Below are 26,513 nucleotides of genomic sequence, written 5' to 3'. Positions count from 1 at the left end.
TTAAAAACAAAACCACTCAGAACGCTCACTCTCTCCTTCACGTCTCTCCCTCCTCCACGGGGGTCCTCACTGCGCAGCTTGCTGCTCCTCCTCCTCATGTGGTCTCTTTGGATTTAAGGCCTCATTTGTCCCCCTAATATATCATAATATATCATCAGATGTCACGGGACCTGCTAGACTGCACTTCAAGGCTGTCAATTTCATGGAGATGTGGCTCGAAATGTCCTTCTCCACGTCCCAGTGCTGGGTCCAGGTTCCTGCACACGGTGCCGTTGCTAAGTACCAAGGAACTGCTGTTTTCAATGAGGGGACACTTTTATCCAGACATGGTCATCAGCTCTGCTCTCCTCCTTAGTTCTCTCTCCAGCCCCCTCTCTCCGGGGCTCTGCTCTACCCTTCAGCCTTTGTGAGAAGATATCACGGGCAATGAGGACAATTTTCAGGACCTTCCAACTACACACAAAGTGTACAATCTAGGACTTTACTTATGTAAACAACAGCCCCCACCCCCCGCCTCCACCCCCACTCCAAAAGGTTGAGCAGTGCCTGGCCGGCTCGGCTCCTCTGCTGGGGAGGGAAATGTCAGCAGGTCTAGGGAAGGCACGAAGTCAAAACCACTGTGACTGGGAGGGCCTTGCGGTTAGAGGAGGGAGGCTTTTCACAGAAGGTGGCTCTGGAAGCCCCATCCAGAAGAGCCAAGTACAAGGGGAAGGAACACAGTGCTACAGGACCAGCAGCATTGGAGGGGCACCTGTGGACCCCAGGTGGGGGAGGACTGATGCTGAGAAGGCCCATTCACCAGAAAAGAGATTGGCCCAAGAGCCATCCCTAAGGGCTCATTATTCCAGCATTAAAAATGTCTACAATCTGAATCATCCAATCTTGAAATGAGCATCAATTACCCAATTGTTCAATTGGTAATGGAAATACTGGAACCAAAACTCAACTCTTCTTCCCAGAGAGATATGTGTGGCACCCGCATTTCTAATTGAACAAAAATCCACTCAAAAATTTAAAAATAATTTTCTGTAAGTCATAACTTTCAAAAAATGAAAGAATGTGATGACTGACAAAGCAAAGCTTCAGTTGCAATAACAATTATTACTCGTGATCAAAAACCTTCTCAACAAGTGAACTATGAACGCAGCAATACTGAATCGATGCAGTTAATTCTGCACAGACCATCTGTGAGCCCCCTGGAGCTATACCTGATTCAATCAACTAAGACAAAAACGATTCGTTATGCTTCTTTTGATACAAAATCCATATTTCAATATTAATTAAAACATAGCAGTCACTACAAAAATAAACAGCATTGCTGGAGAAAGCCTCCTCAGAGTTATTGTGTAAGAGTTGATACAGGATTGTCTGAAGAGAAAAAAGTTAGAAGAAAAAAAACCTGGAATGAGTGAATTTACACATAAAGGATTATCCTCTGCATCCTCTTGACTACTGTAAAAACAGGTTTTCAATAGTTGGGAAGGTTTGAACAAAAATATAGTCTCAACTCAGTAGTTTGCCATTGGTTTACTTTGTTTTCAAAGCATATCCTTTGAAAAATTATCAAAACAATATTTCCATTTTTATTATTTCATTTTTTATATAACATTTATTTTGTTGTTTTCTGAAACAAATCCTTGAAAAGTAGTTTAGCTGGGTGTAAAATTCGTGATTGAGGGTTGTTTTCTTTTAGCTCCTTCAAGATCATCATCCCATTGCCTTCTCTCCCCTGTTGTTCTTGAGTGGTCATGGCAGTGGAACTGTCTTGTCTTCTTGGGTTATCTGCTTTTCACTCCAACAGTTTTTAAGATTTTCTCTTTGGTTTTGGTGTTTTGCATTTGTGCCAAATTCATTTCGGTGTGGATTTACTTTTATTTATTTTTCTCAGGATTCATGCTTTACTCTGCATTCATTCATTCAGTCTGGTAAATAACGTCTTTCATCAACTTTGGAATTTTTCAGCCATCATCTCTGCATATTTCCTCATTCTCATGTCCTCCCTCTTTCCCTTTTGAGTCCTATTAGATACATGTGAGATTCTCTCATTCTATTCTTTTCCTTTTAATCTCTGTCATATTTTCAAACCTTATGTCTTTGTGCTGTATTGAGTTATTTACCCAAATCTAGCTTCTAGTTTGGTAATTCTCTCCTTGACAGTGTCTAAATTGCTTTTTACCTGAATCATAGAGTTTTTGTTTTTTTCAATGACTGGGACGTATTTGGTTTTCTTTAAAAGCAAACAGATGAAAAAACTTCTTTACAAAATAGTATCTTATTATCAAAGTTTTAATGCTTTCTTTTAATAATTTAAGATTTTAATAATTTTAAATGTACTTATCACATATTTTCTTTCAGACTACTGTATATTTTAAATTAGGGCCATCCATCTTTTTTTCTTTTCTTTTTTTACTCTGTTCATTTTTAATTATGGCAGATTATTTCCTTCTGTATTTGATAATTGTGATTTATCTTTAAAAGGGTTTGATTTTTATTTGGGACAATGTGGCTATGACAATATCTATCCAGAAAAGGAGTCATGTTGCTTCTGTTGGCTGCCCGGAAGGTTTGGCCTGGAACCATTTGGGGTTTTTATTTTCATTTTTGTTTGTTTTTGTATTCCCTTCTTGTTTCATTTTTGGAGAAAAGTAAAATCCCTTATTGGGTATAATATGTAATTATTTCAGGAGGAGTTGATCACTATTTCCCTTGTGGGTAAGAGGATATTACGGGCAATGAGGATGATCTTCAGGACCTTCCAATCATAGGCAAAATGTACAACCTATGAACCTTACTTCAGTAACATTTTATCTGTACAAAATTAATCTAGGGAAGGCTAAGCTTTTCTTTTAAAGAATACCTTTATTGTAATATAATTCCTGTATCATATAATTCACTTATTTTAAGTGCACAATTAAATGTTTTTTAGTGTATTCACAGAGTTGTGCAATGATCATCACAATGAACTTGAGAACATTTCATCACCCCAAAAAGAAGCCCTGCACCCATAGAAATCACTCTTCATTCCTCTCAGGTCTAGACAACTACTGTTCTACTTTCTGTCTCTATAGATTGCCTATTCTAGACATTTCAGATAAATGGCATCATATAATACAAGATCTTTTGTGTCTGGCTTCTTTCACTTAGCACAATGTTTTTAAGGCTCACCCACATTGTAAGCATGTATCCTGAATCCATTCCTTTTTATAGCTGAATTATCTATTGTGTAGAAATACCACATTTTATTTATCCATTTGTCAACTGGCAGACACTTAGGTCGTTTCCACTTTTTAGCTGTTATGAATAATGCTGGTATGAACATTTATTTACAAGTTTTTGTGTAGACATATGTTTTCAGTTCTCTTGTATATGCCTAGGAGTGGAATTTCCATGCCTTATAATAGTTCTATGTTTAACCTTTTGAAGAATGCCAACTGTTTTCCAAAGTTGCTGCATCATTTTACATTCTCATCCACAGTGTACAAGGGTTGCAATTTCTCCATCCTTACTAACGCTTGTTATTGTTCATCCTTTTTTATTTTAGCCATCTTGGGGGTGTGAAGTGATATCTCATTATGGTTTGATTTGCATTTCCCTCATGGCTAATGATGCTGAGCAGCTTTTCCTGTGCTTATGGCCATTCGTATATCTCTTTTGGAGAAATGTCTATTCAGATCTTTTGCCCAGCTTTTAATTAGATCATTTGTCTTTTCATTGGGAAGTTGTAAGAGGTCTTTATATATTCTAGATACAAGTCCCTTGTGAGATATATAATTTGCAAATATTTTCTTCCATTTTGGGAGTTGCTTTTCATTTTATTTATGATATTCTTTGAAGCATAAGGGTTTTCATTCTGATGAAGTCCAATTTATCTATATATTTTTTTCTTTTGTTATTTGTGCTTTTGGTTTCTGGAACCAAATTTTACATGAATTTCTCTCCTGGGAGTTTCTGGGCTATTCATATAGCACAAATTCAAAACCCAAATGTGAGTCAGGCACAGGACTCAGAGTTGCTCTTTTTCCCCTGTTCAGAGTCAGCAGACATGGACAAACTTCTGAAAGCAGGTACTTTCTCCCCTGTCAAGGAGGGTGCAGCCTTCAAGAGTCATGTCTCCATGCAAGAGTTTGGGTTCTGACTTCCTCCTTACACAGGTTCCAGGTGACTCTCCTGTTCCCACATGGGCACCAAATCCCAAGTCCTGAAACCACCAGGATGGATCCAGCCCCATTCCAGCCTACCCAGGGCAGCTGCGGCCCCGTGTAGCACTTACTGCCGAATTGTTTTCAGTTCCCTTTATGCCTCTCACACCTGGGAGTTTCCTTGTTTTTCTTATGAGCATATCAATACATTTAAAGTTTCAAGAAATTATATTTTATCCGTAATTTTCTAGTTGGGTTCTAGCAGAATATTTTTTGAAAAATATTTTCTTGGCCTGCCTATTACTGGATTTGGAACTGTCCCTTAGAATTTCTCAAGTTCTCTTCTTTGTCAAAAAAGATTCATACATTGAAGAAAATATAGCTTTTTAAAATTCATGTGATCACAGTCACAAGCCAAGTATCAGTGTGTCTCAATCTCTTCTTTCTAACATAATAAAACCTATAGTCTGAGTGAGAGCTGGAGAAAGACGTCTGATCAGCCCGATTGCTTTGGAAAATCCCTCTTTAAATACTGGTCCTCTCAGAGCTTGACAGTTGTCACCACGGCTGCTCTCCAGGGGCTCTCACAGCCGGGTTCACACTATGCACCAAGAGCACTCCCCCAAGACAGCGACTCTGTCTCTCCCTGCTACTGTCCAAGGCTTCTCCCCCCCACCCTCGCCACGCCCTCCCAGAAGATTAGGAGAAATAAAATCACAAACCTGCCTGGGAGCTTTTGCTTGGAATCTGTGACTGAAAGTTGACCAAAGCAAGGTAAGTCCTAGGCACCTATGTGTACATCTGACAATGGCAATGTGAGGCTCAGACTTCCTTGGTGTCTGTCGCTGGTGGGAACAGGGGAATGAGCCTTTATCCAGAGCTCCCCAAGCTCTCCACGCCGTGGCGCACAGAGCAGGTGGCATCTGCTGGTACACGGAGTGCTGTGGGCTGCTGTGCCCCAGCCCAGGGTGCAGAATCACACCCCCGCCCCCTGGCTGACCACCTCAAGGGCCCAGAGGCAGGGTTTGGCACACCTGCACCGGCCACGGCACAGGCAGCACCCCTGGCGTTAGCCAGAACAGCACTGGGAGAAGCTGAGGGGCAAGGGCCATCCCCCCTGGGCTCTGTGGATCTTCTTTTCCTTATTGCTCAAAGCTGATCCACGGCCTCCCTCCAGCTGTCCTCACCTCGGCGTTGTCTCCCGAGACCCTCTTCAGAGCTCCTCACGGGGCTTGTCTCAGGCAGGCTGGTGCTGGCAGCCATGGGGCTCCCCAGGTGTCCACCTTTCCTCCCCAGAAACTCCTTGGTCCTGAGGACGCTTCTTCCAAAGCCACCTGCAGCCCCGCCAGCAGGTCCTGAGCCAGCCACGGCCACCTGCCCTCCCTCTGGTTGGTGCACCAGGTTTGTCTCCAATGTGCTGACGTGCACTGGCTTTCCCAACTCATCCTTCTGTAGGTTTCCCACCAAAGTCACTCTGAATTTGAACTTTTTTACCTCCTATGGCAGTTTTCGACATTTAAAAATTTATTTAATTCGTTTTGCTACTTAACACAACGACAGGGAGACAGTTTACATGGTGTCTGAGCCCAGGGACAGATGCAGAGAGGGGAGGTCCTTGAGCCACATCTACTGCGGAGCTAAAACGTAGCGCTGAAGGATTTTCATCTAATGCGGAGAGTTGGTGCCGAGAAGGAAGAGAGAACGAGTGGCATTTGACATCAATAAGCAAAGTGGCAGAGGACGGCCTGCGGGGAGGGGAGGGAGCGTTTTTGTTCTTTACCGCTGACCACTGGCCTAGTTCACTGTCTCCTGCCTGGACAAAGGGCAGGAATTTACTTTAAGTACCATTTCTAGCAGCTTAAGTTAGCCTAGAATTAACAGCCCCTGCAACATCAAGCCCATGCTGTGACATCCATCAAAGATGGCTCTGGAAAGGAAAGAAAGTTCATCCTTTTCAGGACAGAACGGGTTGCAGGGTGTCTTTAAAGAGTATCAGTTGTGCTCTTCCCTTTGTGTTTCTACAAACTCAAATTGGGCAAGAAAAGGTCCCCCAAACCACTGTTGCCTGTTTGAGGGCAATCCACAAAGCCTGGAAGACTAGGGGCGTTCATGATTGGCGTAATGAGCAGAGGTTCACTTGAGGGTGACCAAGAACACTTTTCCTGTTCTCCCCGGGATTAGAGTGACCCCTGCCTGGGCCCGGCGAGGTGATCAGGGTGAGCCACACCGCTTCTGCAGTGTGGAGAGGCCCGTTCTTTGCCCTTTCTTTTCCCTCCGGTAGCCGTATGCAGAAGGTGCTTAGTTCTACAGAATAGCAGAGCCTGGGTCCTTGAATCACCTCGTGGACCAGAGCCACCCACTCAGCAGGAACACCCACCTGGGACTGCAGTATTAGCCAGAGATAAGTTTCTGTTGTGTTACAGCAATTAAACTTTCGGGGTTCTGTTTGCTATCGCGGGCCGTTTACTTAACGCGCTACCCTATTCCTTCATGAGGAGGCCGTCCTCAATGCCCTGTATTTAAAGATCCCCCGAGGATCTCTGCACATTCTGGCTTTTCATCATTGATAGTGAAAATTATCCCAAATTAAAAAATAATAATAATGTGAGTCTGGCCCTTGCTAGAACTCATCATCGATTTCAAATGAACGGCTTGGGCCCTGATGAAGTTTTACTGAGATTCCCGTCGAGGATGGCCTGCCAGCGGGTTAGGAGATTGCCAATATAGACGCAAGTGGGATTTGGAGACTCGGGGTCACTAAGCCCCATCCTCTCTAGCGAGGCGTGGAGAGGGCCACGTCCCCGGGACTGGAACTGCCTTCATCTCACCTGACTCCCTGGTCCGACCCCGCACCACCTCACTCCACGGCCCGGCCCCGACGGCGTTGAAGGCCTGCATCTGCAGCTCGTATTCCGTCCACTCCTCCAGCTCCTCGATGGTGAATTCCCTCTCCAGCCGGTCACTGACGACTTGGGCCAATGCGGAGGACGGGAGGTCTGGGCGCCAGTACTTAATCCTGTAGCCCACGGACTCGGGGTTCCCGTTGTACTGGGAATCGGGCAGGGGCTGTAAATGGACAATGGTCCGTGATGAGCTCAGGTCTCAGAACTGTCACCCTTAAAGGTCTTAAAGGATGGGCTTGTCTTAAGAGGCCAATTCTGTAAAAAATACTTTCCTAAGGGAATAGTCTTAGAGTCTTTTACTCTGTTTTTCCCTAAAACTTTTCCTCTGTTAATTAAATGAAACCTTGTCAGTAACTTTGGCTGGATATAATTTCTTTTAATACATTTTGGCTTAATTTGGTGGGGAAATGTTCTGATTAAATATCAGGCTGGCTCCCTTACAAATACTGAGTATTGGTTCCATGTTGACCCAGCTTAAGGACTTACGGGTCCAGCACGCAGCACCACCAGCCTTCCTCCCCCCAGGAGTACCCCTCAGTTCCAAGAAAAGAGTGAGTAATGCTACTAATTAATCACATATCCTGGCCTGGTCTCAGATCCAGCACGAACTATACAATGTAATACTTTTTGGTTTAATCACGAGATTAGTTTTGATGAGGAGAAAGGCACGAATAAGAGACTGCTAAGCTCTGGATTCCATGCCTGCCCCGGCCACCTCTAGACTCTTGTCCCTGTGGCCCACTCACCACCCAGCGGAGCCGCAGGCTGGTCTCACTAGCGGTTCGGACCGTGATGCTGGTTGGAGCCACATCAGGCGGGGCCTGTAGGGTCTGGATGACCCGGGATGATTGACTGTAGGGGCTCGGACCAACAATGTTCACCTGCTTCATTCGAAATCTAAAGGTAAGAAGATTGAGTTATTCCAAAGCAAAATGAGGAAAAAACAAAACGAAACCAAAAAATCCCATGACTGCTTCTCAGGCGGAGGCTCAGACACGTGTCTACCTGTATCATAAAGGCTGTTGCTCATGGACATTCTCTTTCTACCTATTTTATCAAAATGCAAATTACATATATATATCCCTTTTCCCTAAAAGCCTTCAAAGAATGGTAAATCTATTGCAACTCAACAATTTTAAATTCCCAAGTGAAACATAACTGGATGGGTTAGATGGCCAGAAATCTATGTCATCAGTTTCCATTGGCTGATTCAACTTTTTCATCAAGGGATCAGAGATCAAGTAGCTATTCGACAGAACTGGAGTGTCAGAACATTGCTACTGGGGGGCAGTTCTGAAAGTCCAATGTCTTTTTAGTGACCAAGGGCACCCCTGCACCAACAGATTTCTGTTGGTTCAGGAGAAGAGCAATGGCCCCAGAATCCACACCCTGGATTCTAATCTGTTGAGTAACTGTGAGACCTTCAGCAAATTAGACTCGTTTCTATTTATCTATGAAACGAGGTGGAATCAGATGTTCTTTAGAGTCTATGGTAACACTTTCAGATCTGTCTCTTTATTTATATATAATTATTTGAATTCAATTTACATACAAGAAAAATCCTAAGCACACAGGCACACACATAGTTATTATAGAGTTTCCCTAAATGTACCTGAATTTAAGACAGGGACATTGATCTCTAATTGCAGTTCCTGATCTTTGAAATAATTATAGAGTTGCAGCTAATTTCACATGGTAAGTTTTGGATCCCAACAGCTCATTTTAAGCTAAACGTTTTTCTTTAAAAACCAGTGCATTGTGCCTTGATCTGTCTGCTCTAATCTTAGGAAGGATGTTAAAATGAATAGAAGCTAACCACTTTCTCATTAGGTTTTTTAAAAAAAAAAGCTAACTTTGGTTTTTGTATGAAAAAAATGTTCTTCACAAAGATGTAATTTCACCTCTTACTCCCTGTATTAGTAATTCTTACTCTTTCATTCCCCAGTCTTATGAAATGTATCTGTCCTGGCAGAATAATGACATTATCCAACTCAACATCTGGTGATAACTGGAAATTTCATCTCCCTCAACGGCCTTACGGGAAGCCGTAACGTCGCTAACGGCTCGTGATCGCTCTACCCTTTGTTAAGGCCAAGGATTTACAGCCCGATCAGTCTCAGGATCAAGAAGCGAAAGGTTAAAAGGCACGTTAAGTGCTTGATAAGTGAGGCGAGCAGCTCCTGGGCCCTGGAAGGGGAGCGGGAGGAGATGCCCAGGACATCTGCTTTGTTTGCACACGGCGTGTCAACAGTCCCAAGAGATTGTGGAGTTTTGTGAAGAAAAGTGCCACATTTCCGCCGCCTGTGGTTCTTGGTTATTAAGCCTAATACACTAGTGAGCCATTTCTACACAGTATTTGCTGGCTAGTATTGATGTAAATAACATTGCTAATCTATCATCTGGGTATAATCTCCCTCGGAATAATAACCAACTGTGTATCTCGCCTACTCCTTAAGGTTTTGATTTATGGTTATTGCTACTTGGAAACTTCTAATTTGCATGTGTTCAACTGGGTTTTGTTACTGCTGACAGAAGCCACATGCCAACACTTCCTCCTGCAGTGGCTTATCACCTGCTGTGCTCACCTGTAGTGAGTGTAGGGCGTGAGGTTTGGGATTTCCAGCGTCTGGGCGTCAGGCTCGTTCTCCTCTTCGTAGAGGGTGACCCATTCCTCCTCGTCGCCGATGGCTCCAACCTGTGCAAAGGGAGATCCTGAGACTGCTGGGCCCAAGGCTGCCCTATGGGCCACGTGCCCCAGCCTAGTGGTCAGAGGGCTGGGCATCCCAGACCTAGGACGCACTGAGTCCTGCACACCCGCCTCTTGTGCCCTGGAGATGTGGACTCTTGCTATGGCCACCATCAGTCTGGTGGGTTCTGATCAAGACCCGGGCCCCAGGAGGCGGGACCTGGAGAGTGGCACCTCTGGGAACAAAGCCCTGAGGGCTCAGAGACCAGCAGTGACATAGAGGACCTCCAACACTGTCTTGTCCTTCCTCCCATTTGACAGGTGAGGCCTCAGAGAGAGGCTCAGAGAGAAGGACTTGGCCAGGATCCCAGCGTGAGCTGCAGGCACAGGCTGGGTGTCCTCACCACACGCTGACCAGGGGGACTGTCTCTCCCCACTTCTGCTCTGATCCTGGTCCATGGCGTGAGGAAGGTCCTTACACAAAGAAGGACCAAGCTTCTGCCCTGGGAGTCAGATCCGGCAGTCCCTGGCCTTTTACGATTTAAAGGAACCACTTCAGAGCAGAGCTGACTGGGGAGAACCCTTCCCTTCAGACAGCCTTGTCGTTTCCAAGTCAGCTAACAGGGGCCCCTCAGGGTGCCCTCTGAGCTCCCAGCTCTACCCCTCCGAGCCTTGGGTCCTGCCCAGCGATCCGCCTCTTGCCAACTTTGCTCCCTCCGTGAGCGCCACGCCGTCAGCCTCCTCAGGGCTACTTCATTTCCTGGACCCCTGCTCTGACCCCAAGCCATCTCTCTCCCTCTGCCTTGCTCTTTGCTGTCACTGCAACCTGAAAGCCCACTGTGGCTTCTATGTCTGTCTGCCCGAGCCAAGCTGACCACACCCCTCACCCCTGTGCCAATGCCACACGGACCGCCCAGCACGGGAGCCACAGGGCAGACCCCGCAGCCTTGTGTCAGCCGCGAGAGCCCTGGCACTCCTGTCTGTAGATCTTGCATCCCTGTCACAGGTGCACTTGGGCCCCGCGTAGCTGTGTGGCTCTGGAGGACCCAGGGACACACAGAGAAGTCAGGCTTCGAGCACAGAGTGAGTCAGGCTAACAGGGCCCTGAGCAGTTAACACCCCATAACTGGCTTAAACGACAGACTAGGAAAGGTGCTCATTAGGTTTGTGGAGGACAGCAAGTTGTCAGGTGGCCAAGTCACGGGAAGGTGGCGTGAGAATCCAAAACGACCTTGGATGTGGAGGATGCGGGGATACCTGTGTAAGCACAGGTGTTGGGACTTCCTAAAGCAGGCTAAAGGTGAAGCAGAGAACTCAAGTACGCTAAGGGACAAGCATCAGAGTAGTGGGTGGCACTTCCAAACGTTACCACGTGACCCAGCAAGTCCACTCCTAGGTACACCCGGAAGAATTGAGACCAGGGGGGCTAACAGAGACCTGGACACACATGTTCATGGTGCACTATGCACAACAGCCGAAACACGGGAACAAGGCAAATGTCCACGGATGAATGGACAAACACTCTGGCCCAGCCACACAATGGAATACTGCTCAGCTGTAAAGAGGAATAAAGTACTGACACACGGTACTCCATGGATGAGCCTCAAAACGTGATGCGCAGCGGAAGAAGCCAGATCTCCAAGTGCACACACTGCGATTCCATCTGATGAAATAACCAGAGTAGGTCAGTCTGCAGAGACAGGATGCAGATTGGTGGCTGCAGGGGCTGGGGAGTGACTGCTTCCTGGGTATGGGGCTTTCTTTTGTGGGGATGAAAATGTTTTGGAACTAGATGGGGGTGGCTGCACAAAATTGTGAATCTGCTAACTTGTGAATTGTACACTTTAAATGGTTAATTTTATGTTATGTGAATTTCACCTCACTTGGAAAAGAAACATTAAAATAAAAATGTAGGCTGACTGGCCAAAAACAGCAGGTGGAAAAAGATCTGGAGGTCAGAGTAGACAATGAGTAGTCCAGAAGTCAGCAAAGCAGCAAGGCAGTTGAAAGTGGGGCAGTGTCATTAGGAAGAGACCGCAGTTTGCACAGCTGGAGGAGGAAGGGGGATGGTGCCAAAGTGGGCCGGTTCTCAGCACCGCAATAGTCACCAAAGTCCTCAATCCTCACTTCAGAGACACGGAAAACAAGGTTTAGTAGATAGATTAAGGTTATGCAGAATACTACTCCTGGAGAAGGGAAGAGTCTACACTAACCTGGGGGGACAAGCTCTAGAACGAGACAGGACCAGGCCCTGTCCTGCTGCTGCCTGCCTCCTTCATCGTGTCTGTGAGGAGGGAAGGACCAGGAGACTGCCCCACGCAGAACGTGGCCTGGGGCCATCCAACCCCGGTGGGCAAACAGAGGATGAGCCAGGGGACGTCCACCAGAAAGCCCCGCCGCAGCATCCTGTTTAGCACAGGGGAGATACTCGGTGTTTATCTACAGTCGGTAGAAGAGGGAGCTAACAGATGAGCCACAGAGCTGCAAGAAATCACCCAGCCCACTGTCCACTCTAGGAAGCCGAGGTCCAGAAAAGAGTGACTTGTTCAAGGTCACAGCTCAGCACAGCCCACAATGCCTTCGAGGCCTCCAGATGGAGCGAAAACACAGAGCAGCGGGTGTGGGGTGTGGGGTGTGGGGTGTGGGGTGAGGACGCACAGCAGCTCAGGCTCCCCGGGGAGGGGAGGAGGGGAGATGGCCAGCAGCTGGGACAGAGGCTGGGGGGACGGGTGTGCTGAGCTCCTCGTTTTCCCAGCTCACCTCCTACCTTTCAATGAATTGCTAATGAAATTTATGAATTCCTTCAAGTCAGAATTCTGCCAAATTCGGTTGAATTTTACTGAGTGTAGAATGTGGGCCCCACAGCATGGTTCAGTGGTTCAGAGGCCCAGGTGACTTAGACGGGCACTTCTTAGTGAGATGAATCTGCATGTTAAACCAAAGTGCTGGGCTATTTGGTGGAAAATAAGTTTACAAAAAAGTAAGGAAAGAAGAAAGAAAAAGAGGTGACTTAAAGTTTAGGCCAGTCAACTCGAGACCTTTTACTGATCACTCAATTCCATGTTTAAGAGCTAATGACAGAGCCGGCAGTCAGGGTGCTGTGCACGGCTCTGCAAGGGGCTGGCCGGGCACCTCCCACCTCCTTGCCCCATCTGCCCCCGTGTGGGGGGGAGACATGCCTGGCGGTTCCATTTATTCCCCAAGGCGGAAATACAGACACTCATTCACCTTTGCAAAGAGCCTCCTTTCTTTTTCCATTTGTTTGTCCCCTACCCCGGCCTTCCCACCTTGGATGCCTGTTCTGAGCTCCCCGAGGGAGAAATAAACAAGGCCAAGGGACACTGGGTCCTGCAGTCAGGGGCTCTGCCTCATGCCCTGCTGTCCTGCTCTGGCCTTGGTGCCGGCTTGTGTGCATGTGTCTGCCCGGGTGCTCCCCGGCCCTGTGGACACCTTCGGCCTGTCCAGGCACTGAGCGTGGGATGTGCCCTTGGCCACAGCGGCCACTGCAGGATGGGCAGCGTCAGGGCAGCAGCTCTGGGATTCAAGGTCGTTGTAGCCACACGACTGAAAGGAATGGAAGGGACGTGGCAAGACTTGAGACACTGCCCAGAGGAAAGAGAAGCCTTGTGGGTGCTGCAGGAGCAGGAGGGTGAGGAACAAGTACACCAAGAGGGGACCACGCTCATCCTGCTTCTCAGAGAGCCCCAGGGCCTACAGCGCCACCAGCCGAGGTCCTGGGAAACGGTTACACAGCTAGGACCCGAGGGGCTAGCAGGAAATGAATCTCTACCCAGTCCTCCCCCTGCACAGGAGTGTCTCTGAGGAGAGAGGGCTTCCCTTGCAGGGTCCCAAGGCCCCGCTGCCATTCTCCAATAGGTGACCCCTAAACTGCCCCTAAGAAGGGAACATCCGGTAACTCCAGGGCTTTTGTTTTGCTGAGTAGAGCCGAGTTCCAGGGCTGGGACCCAGTGTATGATGACAACAGAGAAGGACTGAGGCTGGCAGCCAAGGTCAAACTTCCCAGCCCTTCTTTTTTTTCCTTGAGACAGAGTCTCACTCTGTTGCCTGGGCTAGAGTGCCGTGGCGTCGGCATAGCTCAGAGCAACCTCAAACTCCTGGGCTCAAGCCATCCTTCTGCCTCAGCCTCCCGAGCAGCTGGGACTATAGGCATGTGCCACCATGCCCAGCTAATTTTTCTATATATTTTTAGTTGTCCAGCTAATTTCTTTCTATTTTTAGTAGAGACAGGGTCTCGCTCTTGCTCAGGATGGTCTCAAACTCCTGAGCTCAAATGATCCGCCCACCTCGGCCTCCCAGAGTGCTAGGATTACAGGTGTGAGCCACTGTGCCCAGCCTTGGGCCTCTCTTTTTGAAAGATATGATTTGAATGGGTGCCAATCACCAGAGAGCCGAGGTGGTGTCACGTGTCCCCACTTGGCTCTGCCTGCACGTTCCCTCCCAACCCCAGTGTGTCATTAGCTGAGGGCAGCAGGCAGCTTAAACACCTGCACCTCGCACACGCTCTCTCCTCTCAGTGTGTGTCTGCTCCGTCTGCCCCTTCTCTGTGCAACTGGCAAGCTCCTCTGGAATCCAGGGAGCATCTGGGCCTCCGGAAGCCTCAGGAACTACATTCCCCTTTCCCCCCACTCCTCCAACCGGGGTGTCAGAACCTGCTGTCCTCGTTCTGTGCTCCCACAGCATCTTCTACTTACCAGACACAGTGCTGAGCTTATTAGTCAAACCATTCATTTAAAAACTCAAACAAATACACAGTAGGTGTCAAAGATTCATTTTGCTTATTAACGAGGGAAACCAATAGGATGATAAAACTGATTCAGGGGAAAATGTAAGAGTCAAAGTATTGTGGAGTCAATGAAAGAAGGAATGCTTAAATAGGTTGAAAAATTAGAAATAAAACGGATTATAAGAACAACACAACCATAACCTCTGGCTTTGCAACTTTCAATCTTCTACAAGATATTCTAGCATCTAACTTCAAAGCATCTGGGCCAAATCAACAAACAGTAAGTCAAACACAATTATATCCCTTACGGCAAATGACACTTAGGCAGGCTTATTCAATGAGGTACTACCGGCAGCAAACTCTGGCCCTTGGGCCAAATGTGGACCCCTTCCTGTTTTTGTAAATAAAGTTTTATTGGAACATAGCCCTTGACTTGGGCATTGCTGCTGGCTACTTTCACGCGTCCACAGCAGAGCTGTACGGTTGTTACAGACCATTTGGCCTGAAAGCCTCAAGTACTTACTATCTGGCTCTGTTCAGAAAAAGTTTGCCAAGCCCTGCTCCAATATGCCACCAAACACACACAGTGCTCCTTCTCCTCCATTTCTGAGCCGTCTTGCCATGCGGTGCTATCACTACTGCCCACCTGTAGACCACCGCTGAGGCACATACAGGGTCTGACTCAGCCCTGTACCTCCTGCATCTCTGCCAGCCTCTAGCCTAAATCTGGTGCTCAGCCCCGTCTCACACACGAACGGATACACAAATGAACGTGTGAGTGATTTGAAAATCAGTATGGAAAATGGGTTGTTTCACATGGAGCTCCAAATGCAAATTATCACCAAAAATGTAACTTTACTTATAGACCTCTGGCGGTAACACTTAAATGTCTATAATAAAAGGTTTACATTTTTATCCAAAGAGACCAGGATTCTTTTCAGTGAGGAACGGGAGTTCTTTAACCCTCGCTGGGCTCCTCTGGCTCTCCAGTCAGATTTCAAGGCTGTCACGACAGAGTGTTCCAGACGGAACCGGCTGCGCACTAACAATGTGCCGGCCGTGGAGTGAGGCAGAGTTCTTTACAGATAAAACAAATCAAAGCTCCATGGGGAAGCTGGGATTTTTGAAGGGCTTTTTTTTTTTTTTCTTCATTTTTTTAACTTCTTCTTTTAAAGCTAGCAAACAGCACTTCACAATACTTATTACAAAAGCAGAAATGCCACACATCTGAAATGCCACTTCGCAGGGGGCAGTTCTCCAGACCCATTAACAGCACGCTGTCTGCAACGCCACTGGAGCGGCTACAGCTCCACCGTGCCCCCCCGCGAGGGCCCCTGCCTGCCCACTCCTCCCCTGGCCTGCGTTTGGCACCAGCGGCCAGCAGCCTGGGCCTGTTTGTCTGCCGGGCGAGTCGTGTGCACCAGGTCCAGCCTCCGGGAAGTCTGGCGGAGACCGGGTGGGCTGGGCAGGACCTCGAACGCTCCCGCCAGGAGGCTCCGTGGCCATGATGAGCTCAGCACCCAGAGGCCAGGGGTCAATGGCCACTTAGAGGACGGTCATTAACCTCGTCCAAAAGGTAATTCTGCAAATGGGGAGGAAGCACACAGAGCAGCAGCTGCGAGCGGGGAGGCAGGGTGAGGAAGCAGCTCTCCTTTCATCCTGAGCTAAGAAGAGGCAAAAACAGATGCTCCCAAACTCCTTTCATGGAAACTCGCCAAGCCAAGTGCACCCCGCTTGGCTGAAACTCTGGTGTCAGCAGGAAAACTTGCACATCTAGCAAGATGCACAGACACCGAGTACCCTCTTGTTCTGAGCCGCGATCCCGTGTGCCACAGCCAAATGCAGCTTCCCCAAAGGAGGCAGCTGGAGAGGGCAGAGGCAGCGGGACAGATGGGGGCTTCTGGCAAACGTGCTCGCAGCACAACCAGGAAGGGCCTTGAGGCCTGCGGGAGGCCCAAAGGCCAGTTCCCCACACGAGTCCAAGAGTCTGCGAACCTGAGGGTTGCTGAGCGGATTCTTCTCAGCACTCGATCCATCTCAGCTCCCGAGGAGGTTTCATGCTTCCAAACAGCCCCACACCAGATTCCCCAGCCCTGCCCTCCCAGCTACTGTCTTTCCAGGTGGTTTCTAACTATTCTTTCTGTCTGTAGAAGCGGAAGGGCTGAGAAATGACCGTCTGGGTTTCCATCCGACCACGTTCCTTCCATGCTCAGCTCTGCTCTCCGGGCTCCTCTGAGGCGGGTTCTCTGCTTCTCCTGTGCCCCTGACTGTTTTTCTCTGGCTCCTCCTCTGTCCCCAGCAGCCCTAAAATAAAGTCTCCCCCCTAGTCTGCCCTCAACCCCTCGGCAACGGCCTCCTTCCGCATGGCTTTCCCTGCCCCTCCACAGCCTGCCTTCCTGCTGACCGCAGGGTGGACATTTCCCGGTTCTAGACATCTCTCCACTAGCACTCGAAACTCGGCAGCCCAGCCCAGAACAAGTCATCTTCCTCCCAAGATAGCTGTGTCTCTGGAGGCCACACATCTGGTCCTGACAGCACAGGACCTCTCCGCTGTCCCCTCCAGCATCCAGGGTCGATGCTGCTTCTCTCTCCGCGCTTGTGAGCGCAGCTGCTGTGCGGTGAGGACTCCACACCACTCTCACGTTTGCTCAGTCTCAGTGGCAGGACCTTGGGTTAGCAGCTCCTGACTTTTGCTTCAACTATTTTGACAATCTAGCTCAGTGAATTTTTAAGAAGAACACTATCGTCCTTGCTACCTTAGGACAAACCAGAGGGTCAGGGCTGCCTGGCTGTTGGTCTCCCAGGTCCATGTGGCAGCCACTGGCCCAGGCAGGACAGCTTCACTGATGGACAGTTTGAAAACCACAGGTCCCACAGTGCCCCATCGTATCTCTATGCGTCGGACTCCCTCCTTGACATGGTGCAGCCCGAGGACTGCCCCTGCAGCACGGATCTCAGGACGTCCCGGGCTGGACAGAGTTGAGTCCAGCCTCCTTGGCTGGCCCGGGCTGCCCGCGTCTCATCCAATCCAACCTCCACTGTCGTCTTCCAGCATTCCTCACCAGGCTGCTGGGACAAAGTGCCCCAGACTGTGTAGCTCACAAACAGCAGCAGCAGCTCGTTTTCTTGCAGTTCTGGAGGCTGGAAGTCCAACCAGGGCCAGCTTCTGAGTGGCGGGGAGTGAGGGCGCTCTCTGAGGTTCCTTTCACAAGGGCCCTAATCCCCCCTCTGACCTAATACCATCACCTTAGGGGTGGGGGTTTCAATGCAGGGACCTGGGGGTCCAGATACGCACCCCACAGCACCTGCCTTCTCTCCCCCATGCTCCTTCCAGTCTGGCCCATTTGTTCACATTCCCCAAACGTGGCCCCCTGAAACCGCCTTCCCACCCCCACCCCATGCCTCCCTCGCAGAACCCGTTCTTCCAAAGGCCCACCCCATGAAGAGGCTTCTCCGAGGGCCACCTCTGTGCCCCCACGACTGTCCCTGTGCTGGAAGCCTCAGGCACCAAGCAGTCTGGGAGCAGTCCCAGCCCCCCATCCCCACGGCCTCCCCAGGCCTTCTCGGCTCCTGGCTCCTGTTCATCTCTCATACGCACTGGCTTCCCCTGCGCCTGTCACATGTGTTGTATCTGTCCTGTCTCTCCCATTAGACACAACCCCCCTCAAGGACAATGGGATGCCAATGTCCCCTGTGCCCTGCGGTAGGATTTTGTGCTCCGTCATGCATGAAGGGGACCCAGGGGAGTGGCTTCGGCTCTGCAGCAAAACACACCAGGCCAGGCTGGTGCCCACGAGATGCTCAACACCTTGGCCTTGTCTGTACAGCAAGGACAACAAAGGTGACCCCAAAGGGCTATTAGGAGATCCAGATGGGGCGAGGGGAGAGGACAGCCTGGAAGACTGGCACATGGCATCCTGCTTGGTGACAAGAGCTGCAGTTTCTCCTGGGCATTTTCAGGCAGAAACAAGCCAGCCCCCAGTGCAGAACTCGCCGCCTTCCACGCAGGCTCTGCTTCCCCCCGGCCTTGCCCATCACGTCCCGCTCACTCGTGCCCTCCTATGTGGCCTCTGGGCCTTCCCACTGGTGCATCAGCCACGTCTCCCCGGTGCTGTGCTTGGTGCTTGCACATCTGGGCCTTGCTGGCCCTGGACGGACCACCCCTCCCAGGTTAGCCAACTCCTGAGACAGCAAACAACTTGCCCGTTGGGGCACCTTTCATATCTGAAGCCCACCTACCAGCCAGCTCCTCTCGGGGCTCTCACACTCCAGGCCATCATCCCCTGCCCTAATCACCCAGGGCCAGGTGCCAGGCAGCTAGGGACATAGGTGAATGAGGGACAGAGACCAGTGCTAAGCCTGCCTCACCTGCCTTGCCCATTTCTTCCCTCAGAAGCCACAAAAGCTCCTACCCCAGGACCCCACACTCGACGTATGCCCCCCTGGTGTGCTGTGCCCCCTCCTCTTGGGATCTGTGAGTAATGAGCTGTCTCTTCAACAACGTTTGGCTCCTGATCTGTAGGCCTCACCATACCTGAATAAAAATTCTACATTTTAAAATAGGTGCTCTGCATTTCCTAACTCTAAGCCTTTCATTCCTCTATTCTCCCTACTTGGAATGTTCTCTTCCCGTGGAAATACTGTTTACCCTTCAAGGGCCACCTTAAATTCCACCTCCTACCTGGAACCTTCCTTGATTACCTTCGTCACTCACTTGCTCTCCTATAATCTCTTAGCAACAATTCATTATGACAATTCTCAGTCTCATTCGTACCAAACACCAGACCACCTCTCAATCCTCCTTCCCACATTCGCTCCCCCAAAATTATGAGTCCCTGGAGGGAGAAAGTAAAAAGTTTTCACCTTAGTAATATAGTATATAGCATGATACCTGAAACAATGAAACCTATAAAACAGTAGGTGCTTAATAACTGTTTGGTGGAGGAATGGATGAACGAATAAAACAAATATAAAACCTAATGACCGGCAAAATGAAACATACAGGCAAATCTAAAAATCCGCTGAGAGAATTAGGATGCAAGAATTACAGCATAGAGCAGTCCTCAAACAGAACAGGAAAATTTTACTCGCATAAGATTTAATTTGGTTTGACAGTTGTGATTTATATATACATTGACCTCCATTTCTCGAAAATGACATTTGTACTAAAACATTTCCTTTAGTCCTGCTGGAGTTGTCACTTATGCTGCAGTATTTTCTTCTCCTGTGGTGGTTCTAAAAGTCCCATTATAGAACGTAAACGGACCTCATAGACTAATGAACAAAAGGCCACTTTCAACCTTTCGTCGGGTACAGATTTCCTATGCTGGCCGAGAAATCTGAGGGAAAAGTCATTCTAAGGGTGTTATTATGGACAATCAAACAACCAATAAACATTTTGAAATGTCTGAGTATGTATTTCATTGTCACCTGTCTCCACAGTACCTAAATGCCTAGGCAGAGACATTACACCAGAACAAAAGACAAAGCCCGTCTCGGCAAATTTACCCAGATGACCGCATTATTATTGAAGGAGCCATTAGAGCCGATGACAGCTCTCCTATGCATACGCGACAGGCTGTTCAAAAATAATGTCACTCTTTTTCTTCCTATTATGAAAAAGAAATTCAACCATAGCCAGGGGTTGTTACAATCCAAATGCTGACAGATATTTATCAAAAGGGCCACAAACAGCCCTCAAGTCCACCCGTAACGAGGAAAGGGGGAGATATAAAATTAGTGATTAGAAACCCTCAACTCCAGTGAAGTTGAAGTGATGAGATAAAAACACATGGCTGATGAACCTGAAGGAGATGGAACACACTAGAATTTCCTTTCCCCTTCGGAGATGATAGGTAGCCAAGTGGACAGTTAAGTAAAACAAAGGGCTGCTTTTAAAGGATGGGAACTCCGCCTTCAGCAGGTTGGGCTGTCTCTGACCCAGCTGACATTTGTGCAATGACCCACACACCTGTTCACAGGCATTTCCTGAACCTTCCTTCTATGCGCCAGGCCCTGTTCTAGGTGCCCAGGCGAGATCCCACACTGGGCGGACAAAGTCCCTGCTCTCACCAAGCTGTGTTCCTGGGAGGACAAAGACAATAGCCACCTAACAGATAAATACAGACGAAACGGAGCAATGAGAGAGCCCCGTGGCCCTGCTGGAGTCGTCTGCTTCGCAGACCAGGTGAGCCCATCTAGAGCCAGCCCAGGCTGTGCTGCCGGCCTTGTGCTTGCCGCGAGGGGGGCTGGGGCACGAGCAGGCAGATCCTTTTGCAGAGACGGGCCGGCCCCACCCTCTAGGCCACGTGAAGCCTGGGAGCTCCGCGTGCTGCTTGGGAAGCCCCTGGTCATTTCTGAAGTTAATTTCTACTGGGAAAAGGAGACAGGAGATTGCTAGATTTGACATTTTTCAAGCTGTGGGATTTTGTGGTTCTGTCTGAATGCACTGGAAGTACCATCAGCTTGACTCTCCACTAATACTCTGGGTGTTCAAGTCCAGGCTGGTTTCTGGCCCCAGGACCACGGATCTCTTCCTGGGCTACAAATCCTTCCACTCACAGGGGACCCAGCCACCCCATTCTCTGACCACAGAGACGTCAGTGCGCCCTGCCTCCCATTCTCAGCTCCTGCTGGCACTGATCATGCCTGGTGGACCAAGCCACCCGCAGGCTGGGGCCTGCTGTTCTGGGTGTTTCCTACGGCTTAGCTGGCACTGTCTCCACAGGCCTCTCTCTGGGAGTGAGCGCAGGGCTGAGCCCCAGAACATGCTCTTTCCTCCCAAGCCCATAGAGTCACAAGCAGCCTTCTGGGAGGCCAAATGCTTGCTTGCCTTGACTTTATTATTTTTATTATGAACTTCCATTTATGAAGTGCCTAATATATGCCAGTCCCAGGCTCAAGCTTTAAATGCAATACTAGTTTCCCAATCTTAGGATGAAGAAACTGAGGCTTACAGAGGGTTCATGATGCCCTGGTGTTCTGCCCAGAAAGCAGCCATGCCCAGTGCCCAACGGAACTAGGGAAATACAGGCGGCAGATCAAGGGGATCTGAGCATTGTATTCTATGGAGCCCTGGGCATTTCCGAACCTCAACATTGCCCCATTTGCTATCCTTAACACTCCTACGGGCTCTCGCAGGGAGAAAAAAATTACAGAAAATACATACACGGGAAAGTGGACACGTTAGAGCAACATTTCAGGACAGCTCCCTATTGTCCGCACCTCCCATCTGCACAAGGAAGGTCTTCACGCATGAAACCTCCAGCCTGCGCCCTTCGCTTCCCTCTGGGGCAGAGCCACTGCCATGCGCTCTCCTGTCTGGTTTCTTCCCGAGTGCCTTGGAGGCGGGGGCTGCTTCTCACTGGCCTCCGAGGCCACAGGGTCCAGCACGGGACCAGAGCACAGCAGGTGCGAGCACGCGGGCCTGGATGAGGAGGGGGCGGAGCACGTCCAGTGCAAGGGAGCAGACAGGAGCCCCCATCCGGAATTCTCGGGCAACACATTTGGCTTTAAAACCCCTGGCCGCCCAGGCAAAAGGGGGCTACCCTGGGTTGTGTGGGCTTCACTTCTGACAAGAGAAAGTATAATAGACGTGCTCATCTGCAGAGACAACATTTTCCCTAGAATTCACCTCTAGGAGAAATTTATTGCAAAAGGCTTTGGATCAAGGGCACGTTAGAGAAACAGAAAGCCCCACAGATCCTGGACGATGTCCTCCCAGGCGAGTGCATCAGCAAACAGAAAAATGAAACAAAGCCCGTGGCCTTCATCCGTCAGCCGAGACGCAGTCCCCCGCACCCAGCACACTCAGGAGACAGACAGTGGTACCTGTGCCCTGACTTCGCCGAGGAATGCGTCATTCCTAACGACACCGCTGCCAACATGCCGGGCCACCTCGGCATCGGTGAGTGTCCTACCTGGGGGCTCCCGGGCACCCGCCTGCTCCATCTCCACTACTCTTTAGTTACCGAGAGACCAGCACTAAACAGACTGGAGCTTTATTTTATTAGCCCATAACACTCTCTGCAACAGTTTCTTCTAAGAAAATGGCTACTATTATGCACAAATAAGCACTAAGTGGGCTTTTTTTTTTTTTTTTTTTTGCTTTCCATTTTCAGAATGAAAACTGTTTTAGCTGTACCCAGAGTGTTACCACTAGCATCTTCATTACAGAAAACTCTGCTCAAAGCAGCCTTTTGAGGAGACGAGATGTTATTTTGGCTATTAGAGCCCAGCAAACGGCTGCGAACGGCAGGGGTTTACAGAGGTAACGGAGCAGGCACCGGGAGCAGCAAATGAAAACACGTAACATTTGCATTCCCCCGTTTATGGTATGCCATAAAAATGTGGGAAGGGATGTTTTGCTCACTCTACAGTCAAAGGTTACTAATTAAGCAAAGCATTACTGAACCAGAAACACCTATAAAAATTGCTGTTTTTTTTTTTTAACCTACATCTGAGCATCAACTTATTACAGGGCCTTTCAACAGGCTCCTCCAATGATTAGGATCTTTCATTCCATAATTCACTGGAGGTAACTCTAAGTGATAAAACCTTCTTGGTGCACTTTAAAAAATGGTTCGAATTTAAAGGAAACCTCTCTGCCAAGAAGGTATAATTGAAAAGTGGGTCAAAGGGAAGACACGTGAGCAAGTGTTTGGGCAGGAGCCCTTCAATCCCGGCCTCCGGAAGGCCACTCTGCTGCTCTCTGCCTGGGCTCATGTTCCCGGGGCCTCGAGACCTGGCTCGGTGTCACTTCCTTCACGGGGGCTCCACGACCACCCACGGGTTCAGCTACGCCTTCCCAGTGTTCTCCTGGCACCCGAGCAAACCTCTCTACCTCTCTCAAACCATCTTCCTGGGTTTCTCAGGACTAACTGCTGAATGGCTGACCTCTCCTCTGGACCACGTGCCCCTGAGTCCAGCTCCTCACCAAATTCCAGCCAGCACCAGGCACAGAGCAGGTGTCAACAACCACTTCCGGAATGAGAGGCAGGGAGAGAGAACACTGGAATCTCCCTACAGTAGAGAAAGCCTGGCATCCCATTCAAAGTGGGTTAGTGGTGGAATGTTCCAGAAGGCTTCATGTATACTAGTTAGAGCCTCAAGGGCCCCACTGTTGGACTTTCAGAAAGCTGGGCTTTGTGGGTACCTCTGGAGCCTGCCTGGACCAAGGAGCCCAGGGACGCACTGTCAGAGAAGGAGCTGGGGTGAACCAGAGCCAGGCTTCACAGAGGACAAGGGAACATGGACAGGACCAAGGAAGCCGGGGACAGCCCAGGCTGCCCTGAGGCCTGGGCAGTTTTCTCAGAGGAGATTAGTCTGTGAAGTACCTCAAGCCCTGAAGAAAGCAGAAGCATGAATATCTTAGAGAAATAAACATAACACAGCACTCTGATTCTCTCAGCGGCCCTGCGAGACAGGTATTACTATTCACGTCTTACGGCTAAAGAACCTGAGCTAGGAAGCGGCAAAGCTGAGATCCAAGGACTTGTCCTCCGACCCCACAGCCTGTGCTGTTTGTTTTCACATTACCGGTTTCGTTCTGAGCACCACATGTTGGTGGCGTCTTTCCTAGGGCTGAGTCAGAGGATTATCCGGGAAACGTGATGAAGGCCTGGGAGGTGGCATGTGGGGTGAGGCAGGACCAAGCGCCTCGAAAGATCGTGTGGCCAGAGTCCTGTGCTGAGAATGGTGACGGGGCTGCTGAGTTGTTCTTGCCCTGGATGGAGCCACAAGGCATCAGGTGACAGTGTGGGTGGGCCAGAGTGTATTCTGCTTAAGTCTGTGGAAAAGAGAACACTGGTCTTTATCGACACCAGCCTAGCAGGGAAGTGCCGGTGAAGCTGTCGAAAGAGCTGGCCATCCACTCAACCCTGCTATAACGTGCCTTCCAGGTTAGGAGGAATGGGTCTCAAATAAAAGCAGGATTGGTTTGGCCAACAAATGGCTATTCATTCTAACCTCTGCCATGTCAGATCATGAGATTGTCTTGGGATAATTTAGTACCTTATTGAAAACCAGATCAGCTCATCCAACCAAAAGAGAATGAATTAGTACAACATAAAACCAGGGTAGCAGCCTGCTGGTGCATTCAATCCAGGTGTTTGAAGAGAGAAGCCGTGTCTTTCATGGGACACAAAGATCCAATAGGAAGAGCCACGTGACAGCTACATGCGTGCTCCACTCTGCTACGGCACCAGCTCAGGGTCCCAACACTGAGGGGTGAAATGCTCAATAACTTATCTTCTACTTCTCCTCTTGCCATTAAAAGCCCAGAGATAAGTCTATAATCCTTACCTTCTTGTGTTTGGAACTCAGTGTCTTTTTACAGATGAACGTTTCCTCTCTAGGAATATTGAAACACAAATGGTTCAGGTAACGAGCTTTAGGAAAAACAGATGATCTTTTGATTTTGAAATTTCGACCATCTGCCCACTACCAGAATGTGTAGACTCGTGAAGCTAACTTTAAATATCTCAGAAAGAATACTTCTAAGGGACTTCCAGTTCTGCCAATGGGGCAGACTAAATCATCTAAAACGTCTCTCACTCCAAAACCCTGAGACACGCTGATAGAGTATGACAGACATCTTCTGAAAGGCACAGCGGAGTGCTCAAGGCAGCAAGGTGAGTATACAGGGGCCACACATGAGTGGGCAGTGACCCTGCAGCTGCTCTGGGTGGGATCACTCACAGTAACCAAGGGAAGAGGGGTTAGTGACACAGAAGTGGCGCCCGGCGCATTCGCCCAGTGGAGACATGAGGAGGACCTAACTCCCTCACACTCTCCAAACAAGACTGAGACCAAGAAGAACTGCACCTCACTGAAAGGGGCACTAGCACACACCCACACACAAGCACGGGGGTCAGCTTGCCTCCCTCCCTCGGCCTGAGCTCTGGGTTGGAGCAGGGGGAAGACAGAAAAAACACAATCTGAAAAACTCACAATCCTAGGCCTGCCCTCTTTTTGGTTTGGGATGCCTAGAGAAAGAAAACATAAAACATGATTATAAAATACCTGGCAGAGATTTAAACATTAGTATGTCAAAGAGATTAAGGACAGAGACTGAAAAATAAATGCACAAAAATTATTCAAAAGACATAAAAGAATAAATTGAAAGAATGAGTACAGAATAAGCCATTGTTCATAAAAAAAGTGGCAGATCTGAAGACGTATCTAATAGAGCTGTTTACAATGAAAAGATATGCCACTGAAATTCAAAACTCAATGAATAGACTAAAAAACTAATTAAACACAGGTCAACAGAGAATTAATTTACTGGAAGCTAGATCTAAAGAAATTACTTAGGAATGAAAATATGAAGCAGATGCTGGGGGACGTGGAGGATAGAATGCGAACTGAGTTCCCTCGTCTAATTTGAATTCCAGAAGGAAAGAACAGACAGAGGAGAAGAGCGGCTATATTGAAAACTATCATGACAGAGAATTTCCTAGGAGATGCAAATTCTCAGGTTCAAAATACTCAATAAATCCTGAGCGGGATTTAGAAAGAGTTCCCCACCCTCGCTCCGACCTGATGTGTAGTAAAACCCTGAACACAAAAGACAAGAGATCTTAAAACACTAGATTATCTACAAAGAAATAAAAACTAGTCAGGAAGCAAGCTTCAAAATCAACAATAGACACAAAAAGAAAATGGGATGTTATCTTCAAACTTTAAAGAGATAACTACTATAATTAGAATATTAAACTATCATTCAGAGAATGGCTTTGAAATAAAGATATTTCCAGATCATCCAGCACTGACCATGGCAGAACCTGCCATTCACAAACTTGCACCCAGAGAACAACTAACAGATACACTTGAAGGAAAAGGAAATCGAACCTGGAGGAAAGATGCAGGAAAGAATCACGATCAAAGAACATGGCAAATGTGGTAAAACCCGAGTAAGCACTCACGTGAGACTAGATGCCGACAATGATCGCTGCCTTTGTGCATGTAGAAAAGCAAGGTAGAGCTGAAGTACTGGACGTATAACAAGACTGATTTGATTGGAATTTAGCAATTTTAAAATT

At 48.6% G+C, this 26,513-nt stretch overlaps 1 protein-coding gene across 1 annotated transcript in view; it reads right to left on the bottom strand.

Moving 5' to 3' along the window:
* SDK1 (sidekick cell adhesion molecule 1) overlaps positions 1 to 26,513 on the bottom strand; it is an 858,579-nt gene that overhangs the window by 112,207 nt on the left and 719,859 nt on the right. The window contains 3 exon segments of the mRNA XM_045541236.1: positions 6,968 to 7,205; positions 7,789 to 7,939; positions 9,628 to 9,737. Coding sequence (XP_045397192.1) covers positions 6,968 to 7,205; positions 7,789 to 7,939; positions 9,628 to 9,737 — 499 coding nt within the window.

This window comes from Lemur catta, chromosome 2 (assembly GCF_020740605.2).
Source record: "Lemur catta isolate mLemCat1 chromosome 2, mLemCat1.pri, whole genome shotgun sequence".
Classification (NCBI taxonomy): Eukaryota; Metazoa; Chordata; class Mammalia; order Primates; family Lemuridae; genus Lemur; species Lemur catta.
This window is presented reverse-complemented; position numbering and strand designations above follow the sequence as displayed.